The sequence below is a fragment of a genome (genome assembly GCF_019968985.1).
Source record: "MAG: Porospora cf. gigantea B chromosome Unknown PgB_NODE_637_length_13323_cov_116.397, whole genome shotgun sequence".
NCBI lineage: Eukaryota > Apicomplexa > Conoidasida > Eugregarinorida > Porosporidae > Porospora > Porospora cf. gigantea B.
Genome location: NW_027179170.1, coordinates 1 through 13,323, shown reverse-complemented (window position 1 = coordinate 13,323; position 13,323 = coordinate 1). Strand labels below are relative to the sequence as shown.

Genomic DNA, 13,323 nt, shown 5'->3' with positions numbered 1-13,323 from the left:
ACCTCTTCCTGCTGATGCAGATGACTGGAGTCAAGTACCATCGGTACCTGGGCAGTCACACGGCGCCTGAGTGCCAGGAAAACGTGGAGTGGATCGTCGCGCAGGAGCCCTTGCCCGTCACCGCCGAGACTCTCGACGCGTTCCTATCCACTATGCACCGCCTCCGCGTCGACGACACCGTCGTGGGGAACTTCCGCAAGGAAGTCGACCTGGCCGGCAGAAAAGTGGTCCAATCCGAGTTGAACTGGGTTCGGGTCTACTTTCCGGATCCGGCCGCAATCACCTTCTGGAATCGATGGGCCCTTGCAACGCAGCAAATAGCCATTGCGCTGGTCATAATCGGCGTGGTGATCGTCTCTGTCGCGGTAGCGATGAGCTTCACCCGGCAGATGCGTTCTCCACTGCCCCCAGCCAAGGAAGACGCTGAGTCGGATTCTGAAGAAACTACCAAGTTGATACATGCGTAACGGTCAAACTTTGATGACTACCATAGTTGAAATATTTCTTTCCGTTCATTGATGACCAGAGGCCTCAGCTTGATCAACCCTTGATTACCGCCAGAGGCCTTAGCTTGAAGGTCTTCTTACTAATTCCCGCTCGGTGGCAGGTGTCTACAACTTGAGTGACGTCCTTGTACGCTTCAGCCGACTCCTCCGCAATCAATTTCGGGCTGGACACTCGGAGGGCGATGCCCTGCTCATTGAGCTTCCTAAGCACCGTCGTGTAGTCCATCGCTGAATTTCGAGCCTTGTTCCGAGAAAGTGCCCGACCGGCTCCGTGGCAGGTAGAACCAAAGGTCTCGTCAAACCCTTTCTGTGTGCCGGTCAGCACGTAGCTGCACGTGCCCATGGACCCGCCGATGAGCACTGGCTGTCCACACGACTGGTACTCTATGGGAATCAACGGATGGTGGGGCGGGAACGCCCGAGTGCTGCCTTTCCGATGCACCAGTAACGGCGTGGGCTTATCATCGATGAGGTGCGTCTCGAACTTGGCGATGTTGTGGCTGACATCGTAAATCAGGTGCATGTCCAAGTCGTCAGGCTCCATACGGAACACCCGACTAAAGGCTTGTCTCGCAAGGAAAGTGAGGGATGACCGGTTAACCCAGGCGTAGTTGGCAGCACACGACATGGATTTGAGATAACTGAATACGGATTTGGCCGAAGACTCACTCTTGCCCGGCCTTGGAGTGGATTCTGGCACATGCCAGCTGCGGATCGTTGATCTTGATGTCGCTCTTCTCCATGATCTGCAGGGCGTCAGTCGCAACCTGGTGACCTAGGCCTCGAGAGCCCGAATGAACCATCACGCAAACCTGCCCGACCCGCTCTATGCCCATCTGCTTCGCGGCGTCAGAGTCGTAGATCTCGTCCACGACCTGCATTTCGACGTAGTGGTTTCCAGCACCCAGTGTTCCCATCTGAGGCAAACCTCGTTTCTTGGCCCTCTGGGACACAGTACTCGGATCGGCCATCAGCATGCGACCGTACTCTTCGCACTTTTCCTTGTCCTCTACCCAAGCGTACCCCTCCCGAACGGACCAGTCGAGGCCCAAGTACAGTGACTCCTCCAGATTCGCTCTATTGCACGGGATGATCCCGCGAGAGCCAACGCCGACGGGTACGTGATTGAAGAGCTGCTGGGCAATTTCCTCCTTGTACTCCTCCACGTCGGCTTCCATCAAATTCGTCCGCAACACCCTCACGCCGCAGTTGATGTCGAATCCGATGCCTCCCGGGGAGACGACCGCCTTCTCGTTGAGAGTGTCGAACGCGGCGACGTTGCCGATAGCGAAGCCGTAGCCGCTGTGGACGTCTGGGAGGCCGATAGCGCGTCGCACGATGCCCGGCAAAGCTGCGACATTGGCGATCTGCTTCACGGCGGGCAGAAATCCCGCTAGCGCTTTGTTGTTGCCGGCCTGCCGCTTGCAGTAACTCGCTAGCTCGTCTCGAAGCAGCAGTTCTAGGGGTGGGTTTACGTACACTATCCCCTCCACGTTCATGTTCGGCACGAAGCCTCTCTTGATGCGTAGGCTGTGGTCGTTGATGTTCTCGATGTACAAGCGTTCTTGCTGGTAGGTTCGGGCGATCGACATGTCGAGGTTTTGACACGTATTCGTGTGATTTACGCAGAATTTAGTTAGTTTAGGACTTCTTTTGGAGTCCAAATGCAGTCAATGGGGGATACGATAACATGCACAATAGGTATAGTTAACAGCATGTTTTGGACTTGTGATGGTTGTGGGTGCCCTCGGACAAGTGGTGATGTTGCTTCCTGCGATGGCAGCAACCATTTCCGTTCTTGCCCCTGCCCTTGCTGGATTTTGCGCCATGTCCTGTGCTTCCGCAGCATCTTCGGTTGCCCTTAGTCCTAACACTGATGGAGCTGCTATCCTCTGAACTGGATGACGACGTCACACTACCCGCCCTTGGCTGGGCCACGGCAGAGGTCACACGCCACTCGATCGGGGACTCAAAGGTGTGAACTCGAGCCCTGTCATACACAGCAGACATGCCTGTCTTCAAAGGAACGCCGTAAGGAACGAAGGTAGCACCTTGGGGATGATACTGTCCCTTGGGAGCGGTGTGGCACATTCGGTGGTCGCCCTCATGGGTCATGGCGTAGGAGGCGTCCGCTGGTATGACAGATTGTGCGATCATTGAAGAGGAATGTATTTTCAGTGGTCTTTCATCAGAGCTGTGTGGGGCGACAGCGGGGCAATCATAACACAGGTCCACCGCATTAGCTCGCAAGAGCAGAGTAAACGGTGCAAGGAGAATTGAGGTCTGCCGGTGGCGACTTCATGTGAAACCGGAATTTAAGCTCCAATGTCTGAGCTGCGTCAGAAGCGTCGTGACGCCAAGCGACAGCAAGAACTTGTAAAACTGGCAACAGCCGAACTGGCTCGTCGGAAGAAACGGAAAACAGAGGCGACGATGCCTCTGGACTTCTTCGACAAGGACGAGCCTGTGGAGGCTCCGGAGGAGCTCACCTTTCAAGACGAGTACCAAATAGAGGAGCCGAGTGTTGATCTGCTTTGCAAGTTGATAACGGGTCCTACGCAAATACCAGCACAGCCACTCATGACGGAGGAAGACCCCGAGGAAGTCCCAGACGTTGACTGTGAGGACGCGGACTACGACGATTCGACGGCCTATCAAAGTAGGCTCCAACGATCAGCCGACCAGCTTGGAGAAGAGACGAAGAGAGCTCAGGAACAAAGAGAGGCCATTAACGTGCCGGAAGGCTTCTACGATGACAAAGACCAGGAAGCAGCGGTGTTGGGGGTAACCGCCCCTTCAGAGCTCCTAGATAGGCGCTTGGACCTGGAAATGAAGCTGTTCGAAGACACTATCACGCGGGTCAGAGCTATGGAGAGCGCTGCACAAGCGCGCAATGAACCTCTGGAGGAGCTCGATGACCCTCAAGAAGAACTCCTGCACAGACTGCGACAACTGAAAGAACAGAGGTCACAGACCATGCCGCGACCCACGCCAGCCACCCCTCCGCTGGCGTCCTTCACGCCAACTTGTCCAGCTGAGGTGGACTTCGACGACATTTTTTCGGTGGACTGGCGACGAAAGCACAACTCCTGAGCCCCACACCAGCAAGTCGCCATCAAGAAATGCTCAAATGTCGCAGTGCTGTACCCACAATGCCTTGCTCTTCGTCTGCGATATGCAGACCTGCTTTGACGGGAAGTTCTTTGGAGGGGAGCACTTGAATCACGCAGTGCAGCAAATCATCGAGGTGGCCAACAAGTTGGAGATTCCTGTGTGTGTAACAGAACAGTACCCCGAAAGACTCGGGCACACTACTGGTTGCGTCAAGCAGCTTCTGACTCCTGAGACACCGATTTTCGCCAAGACCAAGTTCTCGATGCTCACTGAAGATGTGAGTTCGTTCCTAGTCGACAACTGCTACCGGCGACAGGTAATTCTCGTCGGCGGAGAGGCTCACGTCTGCGTTTGGCAGACAGCCAGGGACTTGGTGGCTGAGGGCTACACCGTGTTCATACCGACGGATGCCGTCTCGAGCCAACGAACGCTGGACCGGGATACGGCCTTCAAGAGGCTGGAGCAGCTAGGGTGTGAGTTCTGCACTGTGGAGATGCTCATGTTCGAGATGCTCGAAGACAAAAATCACCCTGAGTTTCGAGAGGTGGCTCCAGTCACTCGACGCCGACCAGCCGTCGAAGAGTTGACGTTCTAGCGTGACCACGAAAATGTTAAATGATCCGGAATCTTCTCTGCTAGTTGGTGAACAAATGTAGACGGAAGTGGAGACGGCTGACCGTCCAACGAGCAGAAGCTCCTAGTGAGCCGTCCACCTATCATAATTGCAACATTAAAACGATGTCGAAGCGGTCGCTGGCCTCCACGACTGCCTTGTCTGAGGGCGAGCTGACCTCGGACGAAGAAAGCCCATCAGCGGAGATCCACAATGACTCACCTGAACCTGTATGTTTGCGTGAACGGTTGGACGTGAAGCGTGCCACCCTTGGAGCGCGAAAGGGAAATATCTTGTTCCCTTCCCCTATGGATCCTGACGGAAACGATGACAACACCAGCAGTGACGAGCAAGATTTTGTACAATGGTCAATTGTGAAGCCGGCGCAAAGGCATTCAGTCACCTTTTCCGCTCCAGGAATGTTCTTTACCCGTAGTGGCAGCCGAGTGGAGGTGAAATCTGAAGACGTTCTCGATTTGCGAAGGGCTCGCTGACCCCACATTCATGACGATGTGATGAAGACGTTGTCGATTTGTGAGGGGCTGACCCCACATTCATGACGATGTGAACCAGAAAACGATTAATTCATCAAAAGATGCTGCCTCGTTGCCTACTCCAGTTCATCTTGTTCGTCGCCGCGCGAGTGGCTCCGAGCTGGGAGGCCGCTGAGGCGGTGCTCGCTAAAGATGTGCCGGCGATGCGTCGTTGCAACCTCCACTTCCTCATACTGGTTGCGTTGGAAACCTTCTGCTTTCTGTTCGACCCGTTGTTTGAAGCCGTCGACTCACTGCTGCCGCTATCCGTCTACCTGGAGTTGAAGGTGGCGTTCTTCGTCGCCCTGGCCCTTCCTCAGTTGAGCTTGGTTGACAAGGTTGCCGTTCTGAGCGTAGATCTGTACCGGTCGCATGGTCAGAAGATTGTGGAGGAGCTACGCATCAAGCTTGAGCCCTACGAGCGTGTTGTTCGCGAGCAGGTGGCTGTCTGGGGCACCCATGTTGACAAGGTGTTGGGATCTGAGCAGGTCCAGCAGGCGAAGGCGGCTGTAGAGGCTGTCACGGAAAAGGTTGTCAACGCTGCTGCGGAGGCGACAAAGAGTGTTGAGGCGGCCGCTGACAAAGCCGAGGAGGATAAGAAGAACGAGTAGCTGGAAATTGTTTAAGAACTAGAGGGTATTCTTGTGGTCTACGGACTGGGTATGCGCTGATCTTGTTATGTTCTGTGATGTGTGAGAGTTCAATCAGTCACGAAGTGAACTACCTACTAATGGAACTTCAACGTTTTCACCATTCGAAATCATAGGCTGAAGCTTAGGCTTGGTCCGTCACTTCCGTCCAAAACCACGCCGTCGATGGTCAAGATTCGATCCGATGACCGCTGCGCCTGACTTATGCGTCATGGCCGCTTTGTTCTCTGGCTCAGCCGCGATTGGTGGATTCAATTGCCGTAGAAGATCCCGATTTCGGGTGTCTTGCCAGAAGTCACGCTGAGCTGCCGGCGTGGGGGTTGAGCTACCGGCTACCTCCTCGACCGACGGGAACTGAAACAAGTCGTCCATAAATCGACAAAATGCTCGAGGACCTCAGCACACTACTCGAGGAAGTTAAAAGAGGCCATTCTGAAAACGACGCCGAAGACAGCGTCGTCGTGGAAAGCGAGATCGACGAAGAGGATGAAGACGTTCTCGACGAGCTCGACGCCTTCAACCGGGATCTACAGGGATTAGGCGACGTCGACGCCGAGTTCGCCCAGTACTTGAAGGATAGCGGGGACTGCTTCGATGTGCCTGTGGACGAGGAGACGCCGGACGACGGCACACTGGCTCACTACGAGCGTATTCTCGAGCAGTGTTTCGAGTCACCAAGCATGAGCAGTCTGCACGCGCTCTCGGCTGCTTATTCCCACATGATTCAGTCTCTTAAATCCGGTTCCCTGTCCGAAGCCGACGACGAGTTGACACAAAGCTTTGTTTCCCGAACTCTGGAAACCTTTCCTCTGTTGATTGAAGCCATTACGTTCAAGACCACCATGAAGCGCGAGGCAGTCAAGGAGCCTTCAAGAACGCCCAGTCATCGGCACTACCCCTCCTTCTTCACGGTGCTTCCTGTCGTAAAGTCCATTGTCGGCAGAACCCTGAAACTGGTGGAGGACCTCCCGCCCAGAGTGGTGGGAGAGGTCCTGCTCCCTCTCGCCGATCCACTAGTGTTGAAATGGTTCGTTGTTACTCCGCAGACGGGTCTTCGGCTTCTCAAGGACCTGTCGCCGTTCTTATTCGGCTTGTCTGCGGATATGGCGTTTGACAAGGATTCTGTCAGAATGCTGGTCTTCGTTATTTTCCAACAGACAATGACTCTTGTCGTCAATCCTGAGTTTCACTACTACTCCTGCGTTAAATCTCCTTTCAAAAAGAAAGTTGAAGAAATCGCTCCAGACGTCCTAGAGAAGCGCAAGGCCTTGGGCGTGAAGGCCTACCTGAGGGTCCTCTTCACACAGATGGCCAATCATCTCCCGCGTAAGGTAGCCTCAGCGCATCACTCCTGCATGATGTTCGTGGTCAACGCGGCTCGGGAGCTCCTGTCGGCGGCGTGGTGTGAGTCACTGCCGTCGCTGTGTGCCCACACGCTCAGGGAGTACGCGATCCACATGCGAAAGCTGAACTCCGCCCTCAGCCTGTCCGCCAAGACCAAGACGGCGGCGAAGAAGCGAACCAGAGCTTGCTTGCAGCACGAGACAGCTGTTTTTTCCTGGAAGTTCCTCGCGACTATGCGCGTCTGGCTGGAAATCACCCACAAGTACAAGCAGCAGGCCGACGTCAGTCAGCTGCATAGCCAGCTCATCAACCTCGTTCTTGCAGCCACTCGCTTGTACAGTAGCTCAGTCGAACTACTTCCCTTTCGGCTGCAAGCACTTCGAATGCTGACGGACACCATGGCTGATCAGGGGACTTTCATCTCCGTGGGAGCATCGCTTCTGGGCCTGCTTAACGACATAGTTGTCGCGGACAACAATAACCTCCGGAACGCCAGGAGCCGCGACCCCACCGAGGTCCTCACTGAGATTGACTGGCTGACCGCTCTAAAGATACCCAAGCACGCGCGGAGGGCTGCTCGCGTGACGTCAAACTTTGTGGGTCTGGCCACTGCCACGTGTGCTGGGTACTTGGCTACACTGTCTCGACATCCGTCTTTCCCCGAGGTCTCCTTCCCTATGAGTTCAAATTTGAGACGTGTAGCCAAGACGTCTCTGAACGACGTTGCGAGGAAGGATATCAAGCGGTTAGCAGCGGCCTGTGATGCCACCAGCCAGAAAGTGAAGGACGCACGGGCCGTATTGCGGCCCGAGGATCTTCCTTTCGGGAAACTTCTCGTTCTCGACAACCCGAACGAGGTTCGGGACCTGGACAAGCAGTTACGACATAATTTGGAGAGAGCCGTGGAGCGTAGCTTCAAAATCGAACCTCGAGTTAAAGAGGAAATCAAAGAAGAGAACTGTGGGAAGCGGTCGAGATCCCAGAAGTCCAACAAGGAGACGCGACGGTCCAGCAAAAGTGAAACGAAGAGGCCGCCTGGCAAGCCCTTCAAGAAGCAATCCGCTTCCAACGTCAAAGGTTCCTCTGGGAAGAAAGTTGCGCCGAAAAAGCGCTCCTCTCCAACCCCTTCTCGACACCCTAAGCGGGCCCGACGATAGCTACGTAGCTAAGTGTCCCAACGATGTCCTACATGCCCAACAGTTCACAAAGTGCATTGCTCTGCTTGAATGCCTGACGAAAACACCTGGTGGCCGCGTCGTGCTCGCCTTTCTCCGCTAGAAGCTGGCCTTCCTGCCACAGGGAGTACGCATTCTGATCCGATGCGGACGTCAGAATCGCAGGTTGTCGCGTGTAGAAGATGTCAGTTCTTATGATTCTCTTGGAGCAGCCGTCACCCACTGCCTCTGCCTCATGCATGTCATCATGATAAAAAATCAACACGCGTCCTGCGCGAGGCTGAACACTGGCGACGACGTTATCAGGCTGGCAGTGAAACTGCCCCGTAGACTCGTCGAACAGAGGTGCAGCGTCCTTCTGACATTCACGCAGCAGGTGAGTCCTCCCTTTGAGCAGCGTGTCCTCTAAGTAGACCAAGGCAGTAAAAATAGTTCTGTTATTTACGTCGACAACAGTAGATCCGTCCGTGTGGGGTCCGAAGTGACCACCAGAAGAATACTTGCCAAACATGAGATGAGGATTCACCCCCGTGGCCTTCCACTCGTGGGCTCCTAGCTCACGCGACCACCGCTCATCGTCTTTCGGGAAAGCGACGGTGCGTTGCAAATGCGGCGCGATACGCGTGAAGAGCAGGTCAGCGAGAGGTTGGTGCTCCACCTCCACAGTGAAGGCGGAACGATACTTTCTGTCAGATGTGTCGCCCTCGTTCCAGAAAGTGAAGCCGAGTTCATCAGCCTTCGCGTTGATGTGCGCACATTCCTCCAATGAGAGCACATTGTCCAGAATGAGGCTGTCCCGAGTCCCCTCAATGGGGGTCACGGTCACGTCCCTAAACGAGTCATGCAGATCGAGGGGTAGGTCAGTCGTTGTAAAGGTACGCTTGTCGACCACTTTTCCAAGGAACTCGTCATAGGTCATTCTAGCTAAAATGGCCAAATCCCCTCCAAGCACAACCAAACACATCCTTGTCTCTCAATGGTTCTTCGCTCATTGTCACTCAAAAACCTTTTGACAGACGTGAACCTTGCTGCTGTCAAGGAACGTGGCCGCGGATCCGCCAAACCCGCTGTTTGTCACCACAATCTCGTCCATCTGTAGCAATAGCAGCCATTCCGACAGCAAACTGTCCCACGCCGTCCGCAGATCGGGCCCGTTCTGAGCGGCGTTGTGGAGAAGCTTGTACTCAGGCACGGAAAGCGGTATTAAGCGATCATTCACCAGCATCTTCTGGCGCAGTTCGGCGTGGTCAGACATGAAGAGGCCGAGCCCCGGCGCCATGTCGATGCACCGCTGAACGCCTTCCGGAGTGGGCGGATTGCGCGTGTCGCTACGCCGGTGCAACTTCGCCACACGGTCCCCTGTTCGGTAGTGAACAGCGAAAAATCCGCGCTCCAAAATTGGCTGCATATGATCCCGAAGAATGTCAAACTGAAGGCGCGACTCCTTCTCCGGGATTAGCGCCTCTGCCGACTCACGAAACACTCTCAACAGCGCTTCTGAAAGAAATAATCCCTCATGGGCAGTGGCAGTCCACGGGCTCAATCGTAGCACCTCGGACAATCCTGTACAGATGGGGGTCATCACCTGGAGCCGTTGCACAGAGCTCCAGTTGCGCATCAGTCGTTGCAGTGCCTGTTGGTAAATGGAGTGGGCATCGCCAAACTCCCAGGCGGGGTCGTGATGGTCCGTCAAGAAGAAAGTTCGGCAAATGGTCCTATCAAGTTGAGTTCGTAGAAAGTCAGTGGGACTCAACAATCGAAACCAAATATCGGCCTGACGCGCCACGCTAGTCCAGGAAATCTCACCGTGAAACATTCTGCTGGGGAGTGCCTGCCCTTTCTGGAAAAAGCCGATGACGATAGGATCGTCTAGCTCGCCTATGAACCCGGTTGCTCGTGACACTGTGGCCTGCGCAGCCCATACAGTTGCAAGTCGCTTGGTCTTCATGAAAGGGAAGTCACGGCCAACCATGACTGCGTCGCCCATGGCGTGCCGATGGTACCACAAGCGATGCTTTATCTCCTCCTTGCGCGTGTCAAATGCTGCCACAATAGTTTTATAGGTGGCGTAATCCTCGTTCGATATCGAGTATGTCTCATTGGAAATGGTGACATCCGTAAGAGGAGGGTTTAGAGCTCCACAGTTTCGCGTAAGAGGTGCTGGTGGTTCAAGGGACCACATGTATTCTCTCGGGACGAAATAGCGATTCAGGATGTGTTCAGGACTGTCCATTAAAAATCCCCGACCATTTGCAGTACAGGCTTCAAACATAGTGTACATACCTCCAAGAATATCCCCCCACCCATTGAGACCTGTTACACGAAAAATGCACCCCTTATCGCTTGCAACCAGCGAGGAGATATCATGCGTAGGGTGCTCAGGGAAAGCGTCGTCGTAGACAAATTTCTTTCTGGCGGCATTCGTAAGAGGTCTTGGGTTGGGCGACGACGTATGGTCGGTCTTAAGACCTTTGATATGGGAGAAAAAGAGGAGGGCGAAAACGGTAGCAGCAGCGGACAACCCTAGGACCCTTGACCACATGGAAATGATCATTTTCAAAACGTATGTCGTCTGACGAAGATGATGATCTGGCTTTAGCTCTCGCCTTGTCAGCGTCCTTGGCAGAAATGGAAACGAAGGCTAACGTTGCTCAGTGTGAACACTCAAGTACAGAACAGGTGTCAGATAGGAAAGCTTGGCCGGAGGAATACTCATCAGTGGGAGAAGCGACCCAGAGGACTGAGAAACATTCCGCGAAATTCAGTCCTCCGTTACGAAGATCCGCTCGTTTACGACATAAACGGTGCCAGCTGCTACCATCGTCTCCAAGTCCGGCGCCGTCGGAGCCGTTGTCGGCGTCGTCGGAGCCGTTGTCGGCGTCGGAGCCATTGTCGGCGTCGGAGCCGTTGTCGGCGTCGGAGTCAGACTATGAACCTGTTACCAGACTAGAGGTTCGAAAGAGAGTTTTGCGAGACCACGACCGCATCTTCGAGGTGCTGGGCCTGGAAGGACGAGCTCCTACCCCGGTCCCTGCTGACGTTCCTGTCCCCGCCGTTGACGCCCTCTGCGCAGAGGAGTCTGGCATCGACCCTTCTTGGCTGGAGCCGGCGCTTGAGAGCATTTCGCCCTTCCTAGCCCGAGGCCAAAAAAGAGAAAGAGACGAGGTGACCACATTTTATGACACCCGACGGTTCCTGTTCCGAGTGCTTTCTGGAGACCGAGCTGCCGGCCGAAGGACGAAGTCGTGTGTGGATCGAGAAATCGTTACATCTCTTATGAAGGAAATGTCAGTGGGAACTGCAGAGGACGCGGGAGAGCTGATTTGCTGGATGCAGCGGCGAGAGGACGCCAAAGACCACCAGTCGTCAGAAGTTCACATTGTTAATGGAAAACGCGGCATGGAGGCAGTCCTAAGGCCACGGGTTAGCGTGAGTGGAGTGCCCGAGGATGCTACGTGGGAGGATTTCTGCAGGGTGTTACCTCTCAGCGGGTTAAAACTTCGTGGAACGAAAATGTGGTGAGTTCCCAGACGTCAGACGTCTAGTTGACCTTGACCTTGGTTCCCGCAACATTAACCTTGCTCTCTTATAGCAAGATCCTTGCTATTTCCGCCCAGAGCGAAGGCTCACGATCTTTCCTCGCGACAAGTGTTCCATAGCTCGAAAGTTCTCCTCCCTCTGGAACTGGTCGCTGTGTTTCAACATTCTACCTCCCAAGCCGAGTCTCGTTGTAAACCAGGGCGTCCTCCTGCATGTACATCATTGGTATGCCCGCCTCTACTTGTCAAAAGCAATCCATGGTTGTCAGCAGTGACGTTGAGCGACGTCAAGGGCTTGGATTGGACTGCTGCCAACAGCAACAGGACGCAGGGGCCCTGTTGGCTGTAACCGATTCGGCGTCCAGTTCGATACGACATGGCACTTCTTCGAAATTTGGCGAGAGTTGCGGCTGCTTCTCGACTCCACGCCTTTGTGAAGCCTTCCACGGTATCATGGCGCACGTCAATACCGCACAACACACCAGTAGCATGTGAGAGCTCGAATAATTTCCAGTTTACGCTATGTCGAAGTTTCAGCTGTCGATAAATCCCGAGTCGCCAGCGATACTTCCTCTGCTGTTGGGGTCAGTACTTAAGGAGTCCAAGGGCATCACTGTCGTCTCCAGGCGTGATGCTGCCGTCAGCAAAGGCACTGCGGTGTTGAGAAGCCTGGCCAAGGGCGGCATGGAAGTCACGGGAAGTGAGACGGACATTTCTATCGCGTTGCTTGGTGCTCTACCTGAGTTCATGGGCGGGACTGACATTCTGAAGAGAGCTGACATTCTCTACTGGGTGAATTTATCGAAGCAGCGGTCGCCGATGGCGTTGATGGGCCTACTGAATGAACGTCTGAAAATGAGATCGTTCATCGTGAGTTACTCGCTAACTCTTGCTGACCTTGCTTGCATCGTGTCGCTCTGTGGCCAGGATTGGACGACTGACGGCTCCTCCTCGAAAAAGTTTGTGAATTGTGGACGGTGGGCCCGGAATGTTCTCAGCATTCTCGACTTCGCCGCAATCATCACCAACATGATGCCCAAGGTTAAATCTGAGTCTCAGAATCGCGACGCCACCAAGAAGGTAGGAGACAAGCCGAAGGAGGAACGCGCAGAAATGAACCTTCCCAACGCCGTTATGGGCGCTGTCGTGACTCGCTTCCCCCCAGAACCCAGCGGTTACCTGCACATCGGTCATGCCAAAGCTGCCCTGTTGAACAATTACTTCGCTCAGCGCTACAAAGGTAAACTTTTGATTCGCTTCGATGACACCAACCCCTCCAAGGAGAGGGAGGAGTTCAGGGAGTCTATCTTAGAGGACTTAAACCTGCTCAACGTGCATGGAGATGCACTGAGTTACACGTCAGACCACTTCGGACGCCTAATCGACATCATGGACGGCTTGATTGCCAAGGGCATCTGCTACGTGGATGACACCCCTGTCGACCAGATGCGTCTGGAGAGGGGCGAAGGCGTGGATTCTAGAGCTCGCCTCCATTCAATTGAAGAAAACCAACGACGTTGGGCCGAAATGAAGAGTGGATCCGATGAAGGCCTCAAGAACTGCGTGCGCGCAAAGCTCAACATGCAGGACAAAAACAAGTGCATGCGAGACCCTGTGATGTACCGGTGCAACGCGGAGACGCCTCACCACCGCACTGGTCATCAGTTCCTGGTCTACCCGACATACGATTTTGCATGCCCTCTGGTCGACTCTTGGGAGGGCGTTACGCATGCGATGCGCACCAACGAGTACGCCGACAGGATACCGCAGTATTTCTGGGTGCAGGAGGTCTGTGGCGTGAGGAAATGCGAGATCTATGAGTTCTCCCGGCTCAACTTCGTCAACACCG

At 54.5% G+C, this 13,323-nt stretch overlaps 11 protein-coding genes across 17 annotated transcripts; 8 read left to right on the top strand and 3 right to left on the bottom strand.

Annotated features, from left to right (window-relative positions):
- Positions 1 to 14: 14 nt before the first annotated feature.
- KVP17_002140 (uncharacterized protein) lies at positions 15 to 467 on the top strand (the record flags this gene model as incomplete). Of its 2 annotated transcripts, none has more annotated exons than XM_068518139.1 (1): positions 15 to 467. In XM_068518139.1, one exon carries the CDS (start codon positions 15 to 17, stop codon positions 465 to 467), a length of 453 nt encoding a protein of 150 aa, XP_068372643.1. The 2 variants fall into 2 exon arrangements, with proteins under 2 accessions (XP_068372643.1, XP_068372644.1); XM_068518140.1 differs by having other exon boundaries at positions 21 to 467.
- A 73-nt stretch (positions 468 to 540) lies between these two features.
- On the bottom strand, positions 541 to 2,098 carry KVP17_002133 (uncharacterized protein; the record flags this gene model as incomplete). Of its 3 annotated transcripts, XM_068518130.1 has the most annotated exons (2): positions 541 to 1,147; positions 1,176 to 2,098. In XM_068518130.1, the coding sequence occupies 2 exons, from the start codon at positions 2,096 to 2,098 to the stop codon at positions 541 to 543; spliced, it is 1,530 nt and encodes a 509-aa protein (XP_068372634.1). The 3 variants fall into 3 exon arrangements, with proteins under 3 accessions (XP_068372634.1, XP_068372633.1, XP_068372632.1); XM_068518129.1 differs by lacking the exon at positions 1,176 to 2,098 and having other exon boundaries at positions 541 to 1,134; XM_068518128.1 differs by lacking the exon at positions 541 to 1,147 and having other exon boundaries at positions 1,172 to 2,098.
- A 733-nt stretch (positions 2,099 to 2,831) lies between these two features.
- On the top strand, positions 2,832 to 3,599 carry KVP17_002141 (uncharacterized protein; the record flags this gene model as incomplete). The annotated part of the gene is made up of 1 exon (XM_068518141.1): positions 2,832 to 3,599. The coding sequence occupies one exon, from the start codon at positions 2,832 to 2,834 to the stop codon at positions 3,597 to 3,599; it is 768 nt and encodes a 255-aa protein (XP_068372645.1).
- A 37-nt stretch (positions 3,600 to 3,636) lies between these two features.
- On the top strand, positions 3,637 to 4,215 carry KVP17_002138 (uncharacterized protein; the record flags this gene model as incomplete). Its single annotated transcript, XM_068518137.1, has 1 exon — positions 3,637 to 4,215. The coding sequence occupies one exon, from the start codon at positions 3,637 to 3,639 to the stop codon at positions 4,213 to 4,215; it is 579 nt and encodes a 192-aa protein (XP_068372641.1).
- A 143-nt stretch (positions 4,216 to 4,358) lies between these two features.
- Positions 4,359 to 4,727, top strand: KVP17_002139 (uncharacterized protein; the record flags this gene model as incomplete). The annotated part of the gene is made up of 1 exon (XM_068518138.1): positions 4,359 to 4,727. The coding sequence occupies one exon, from the start codon at positions 4,359 to 4,361 to the stop codon at positions 4,725 to 4,727; it is 369 nt and encodes a 122-aa protein (XP_068372642.1).
- Positions 4,728 to 4,828: 101 nt separating this feature from the next.
- On the top strand, positions 4,829 to 5,377 carry KVP17_002136 (uncharacterized protein; the record flags this gene model as incomplete). The annotated part of the gene is made up of 1 exon (XM_068518135.1): positions 4,829 to 5,377. The coding sequence occupies one exon, from the start codon at positions 4,829 to 4,831 to the stop codon at positions 5,375 to 5,377; it is 549 nt and encodes a 182-aa protein (XP_068372639.1).
- Positions 5,378 to 5,799: 422 nt separating this feature from the next.
- KVP17_002142 (uncharacterized protein) lies at positions 5,800 to 7,917 on the top strand (the record flags this gene model as incomplete). Its single annotated transcript, XM_068518142.1, has 1 exon — positions 5,800 to 7,917. The coding sequence occupies one exon, from the start codon at positions 5,800 to 5,802 to the stop codon at positions 7,915 to 7,917; it is 2,118 nt and encodes a 705-aa protein (XP_068372646.1).
- Positions 7,918 to 7,945: 28 nt separating this feature from the next.
- Positions 7,946 to 8,854, bottom strand: KVP17_002137 (uncharacterized protein; the record flags this gene model as incomplete). The annotated part of the gene is made up of 1 exon (XM_068518136.1): positions 7,946 to 8,854. One exon carries the CDS (start codon positions 8,852 to 8,854, stop codon positions 7,946 to 7,948), a length of 909 nt encoding a protein of 302 aa, XP_068372640.1.
- A 75-nt stretch (positions 8,855 to 8,929) lies between these two features.
- Positions 8,930 to 10,489, bottom strand: KVP17_002135 (uncharacterized protein; the record flags this gene model as incomplete). Of its 2 annotated transcripts, none has more annotated exons than XM_068518134.1 (1): positions 8,930 to 10,489. In XM_068518134.1, the coding sequence occupies one exon, from the start codon at positions 10,487 to 10,489 to the stop codon at positions 8,930 to 8,932; it is 1,560 nt and encodes a 519-aa protein (XP_068372638.1). The 2 variants fall into 2 exon arrangements, with proteins under 2 accessions (XP_068372638.1, XP_068372637.1); XM_068518133.1 differs by having other exon boundaries at positions 8,930 to 10,168.
- Positions 10,490 to 10,500: 11 nt separating this feature from the next.
- On the top strand, positions 10,501 to 11,480 carry KVP17_002134 (uncharacterized protein; the record flags this gene model as incomplete). Of its 2 annotated transcripts, XM_068518132.1 has the most annotated exons (2): positions 10,501 to 11,364; positions 11,424 to 11,480. In XM_068518132.1, 2 exons carry the CDS (start codon positions 10,501 to 10,503, stop codon positions 11,478 to 11,480), a joined length of 921 nt encoding a protein of 306 aa, XP_068372636.1. The 2 variants fall into 2 exon arrangements, with proteins under 2 accessions (XP_068372636.1, XP_068372635.1); XM_068518131.1 differs by having other exon boundaries at positions 10,501 to 11,457.
- Positions 11,481 to 11,996: 516 nt separating this feature from the next.
- KVP17_002143 (uncharacterized protein) lies at positions 11,997 to 13,323 on the top strand (the record flags this gene model as incomplete). 2 transcript variants are annotated; one of them, XM_068518143.1, is made up of 1 exon in its annotated part: positions 11,997 to 13,323. In XM_068518143.1, a coding segment is annotated over one exon (1,327 nt), but the record flags the coding sequence as incomplete, so codon positions are not given. The 2 variants fall into 2 exon arrangements, with proteins under 2 accessions (XP_068372647.1, XP_068372648.1); XM_068518144.1 differs by having other exon boundaries at positions 11,997 to 13,313.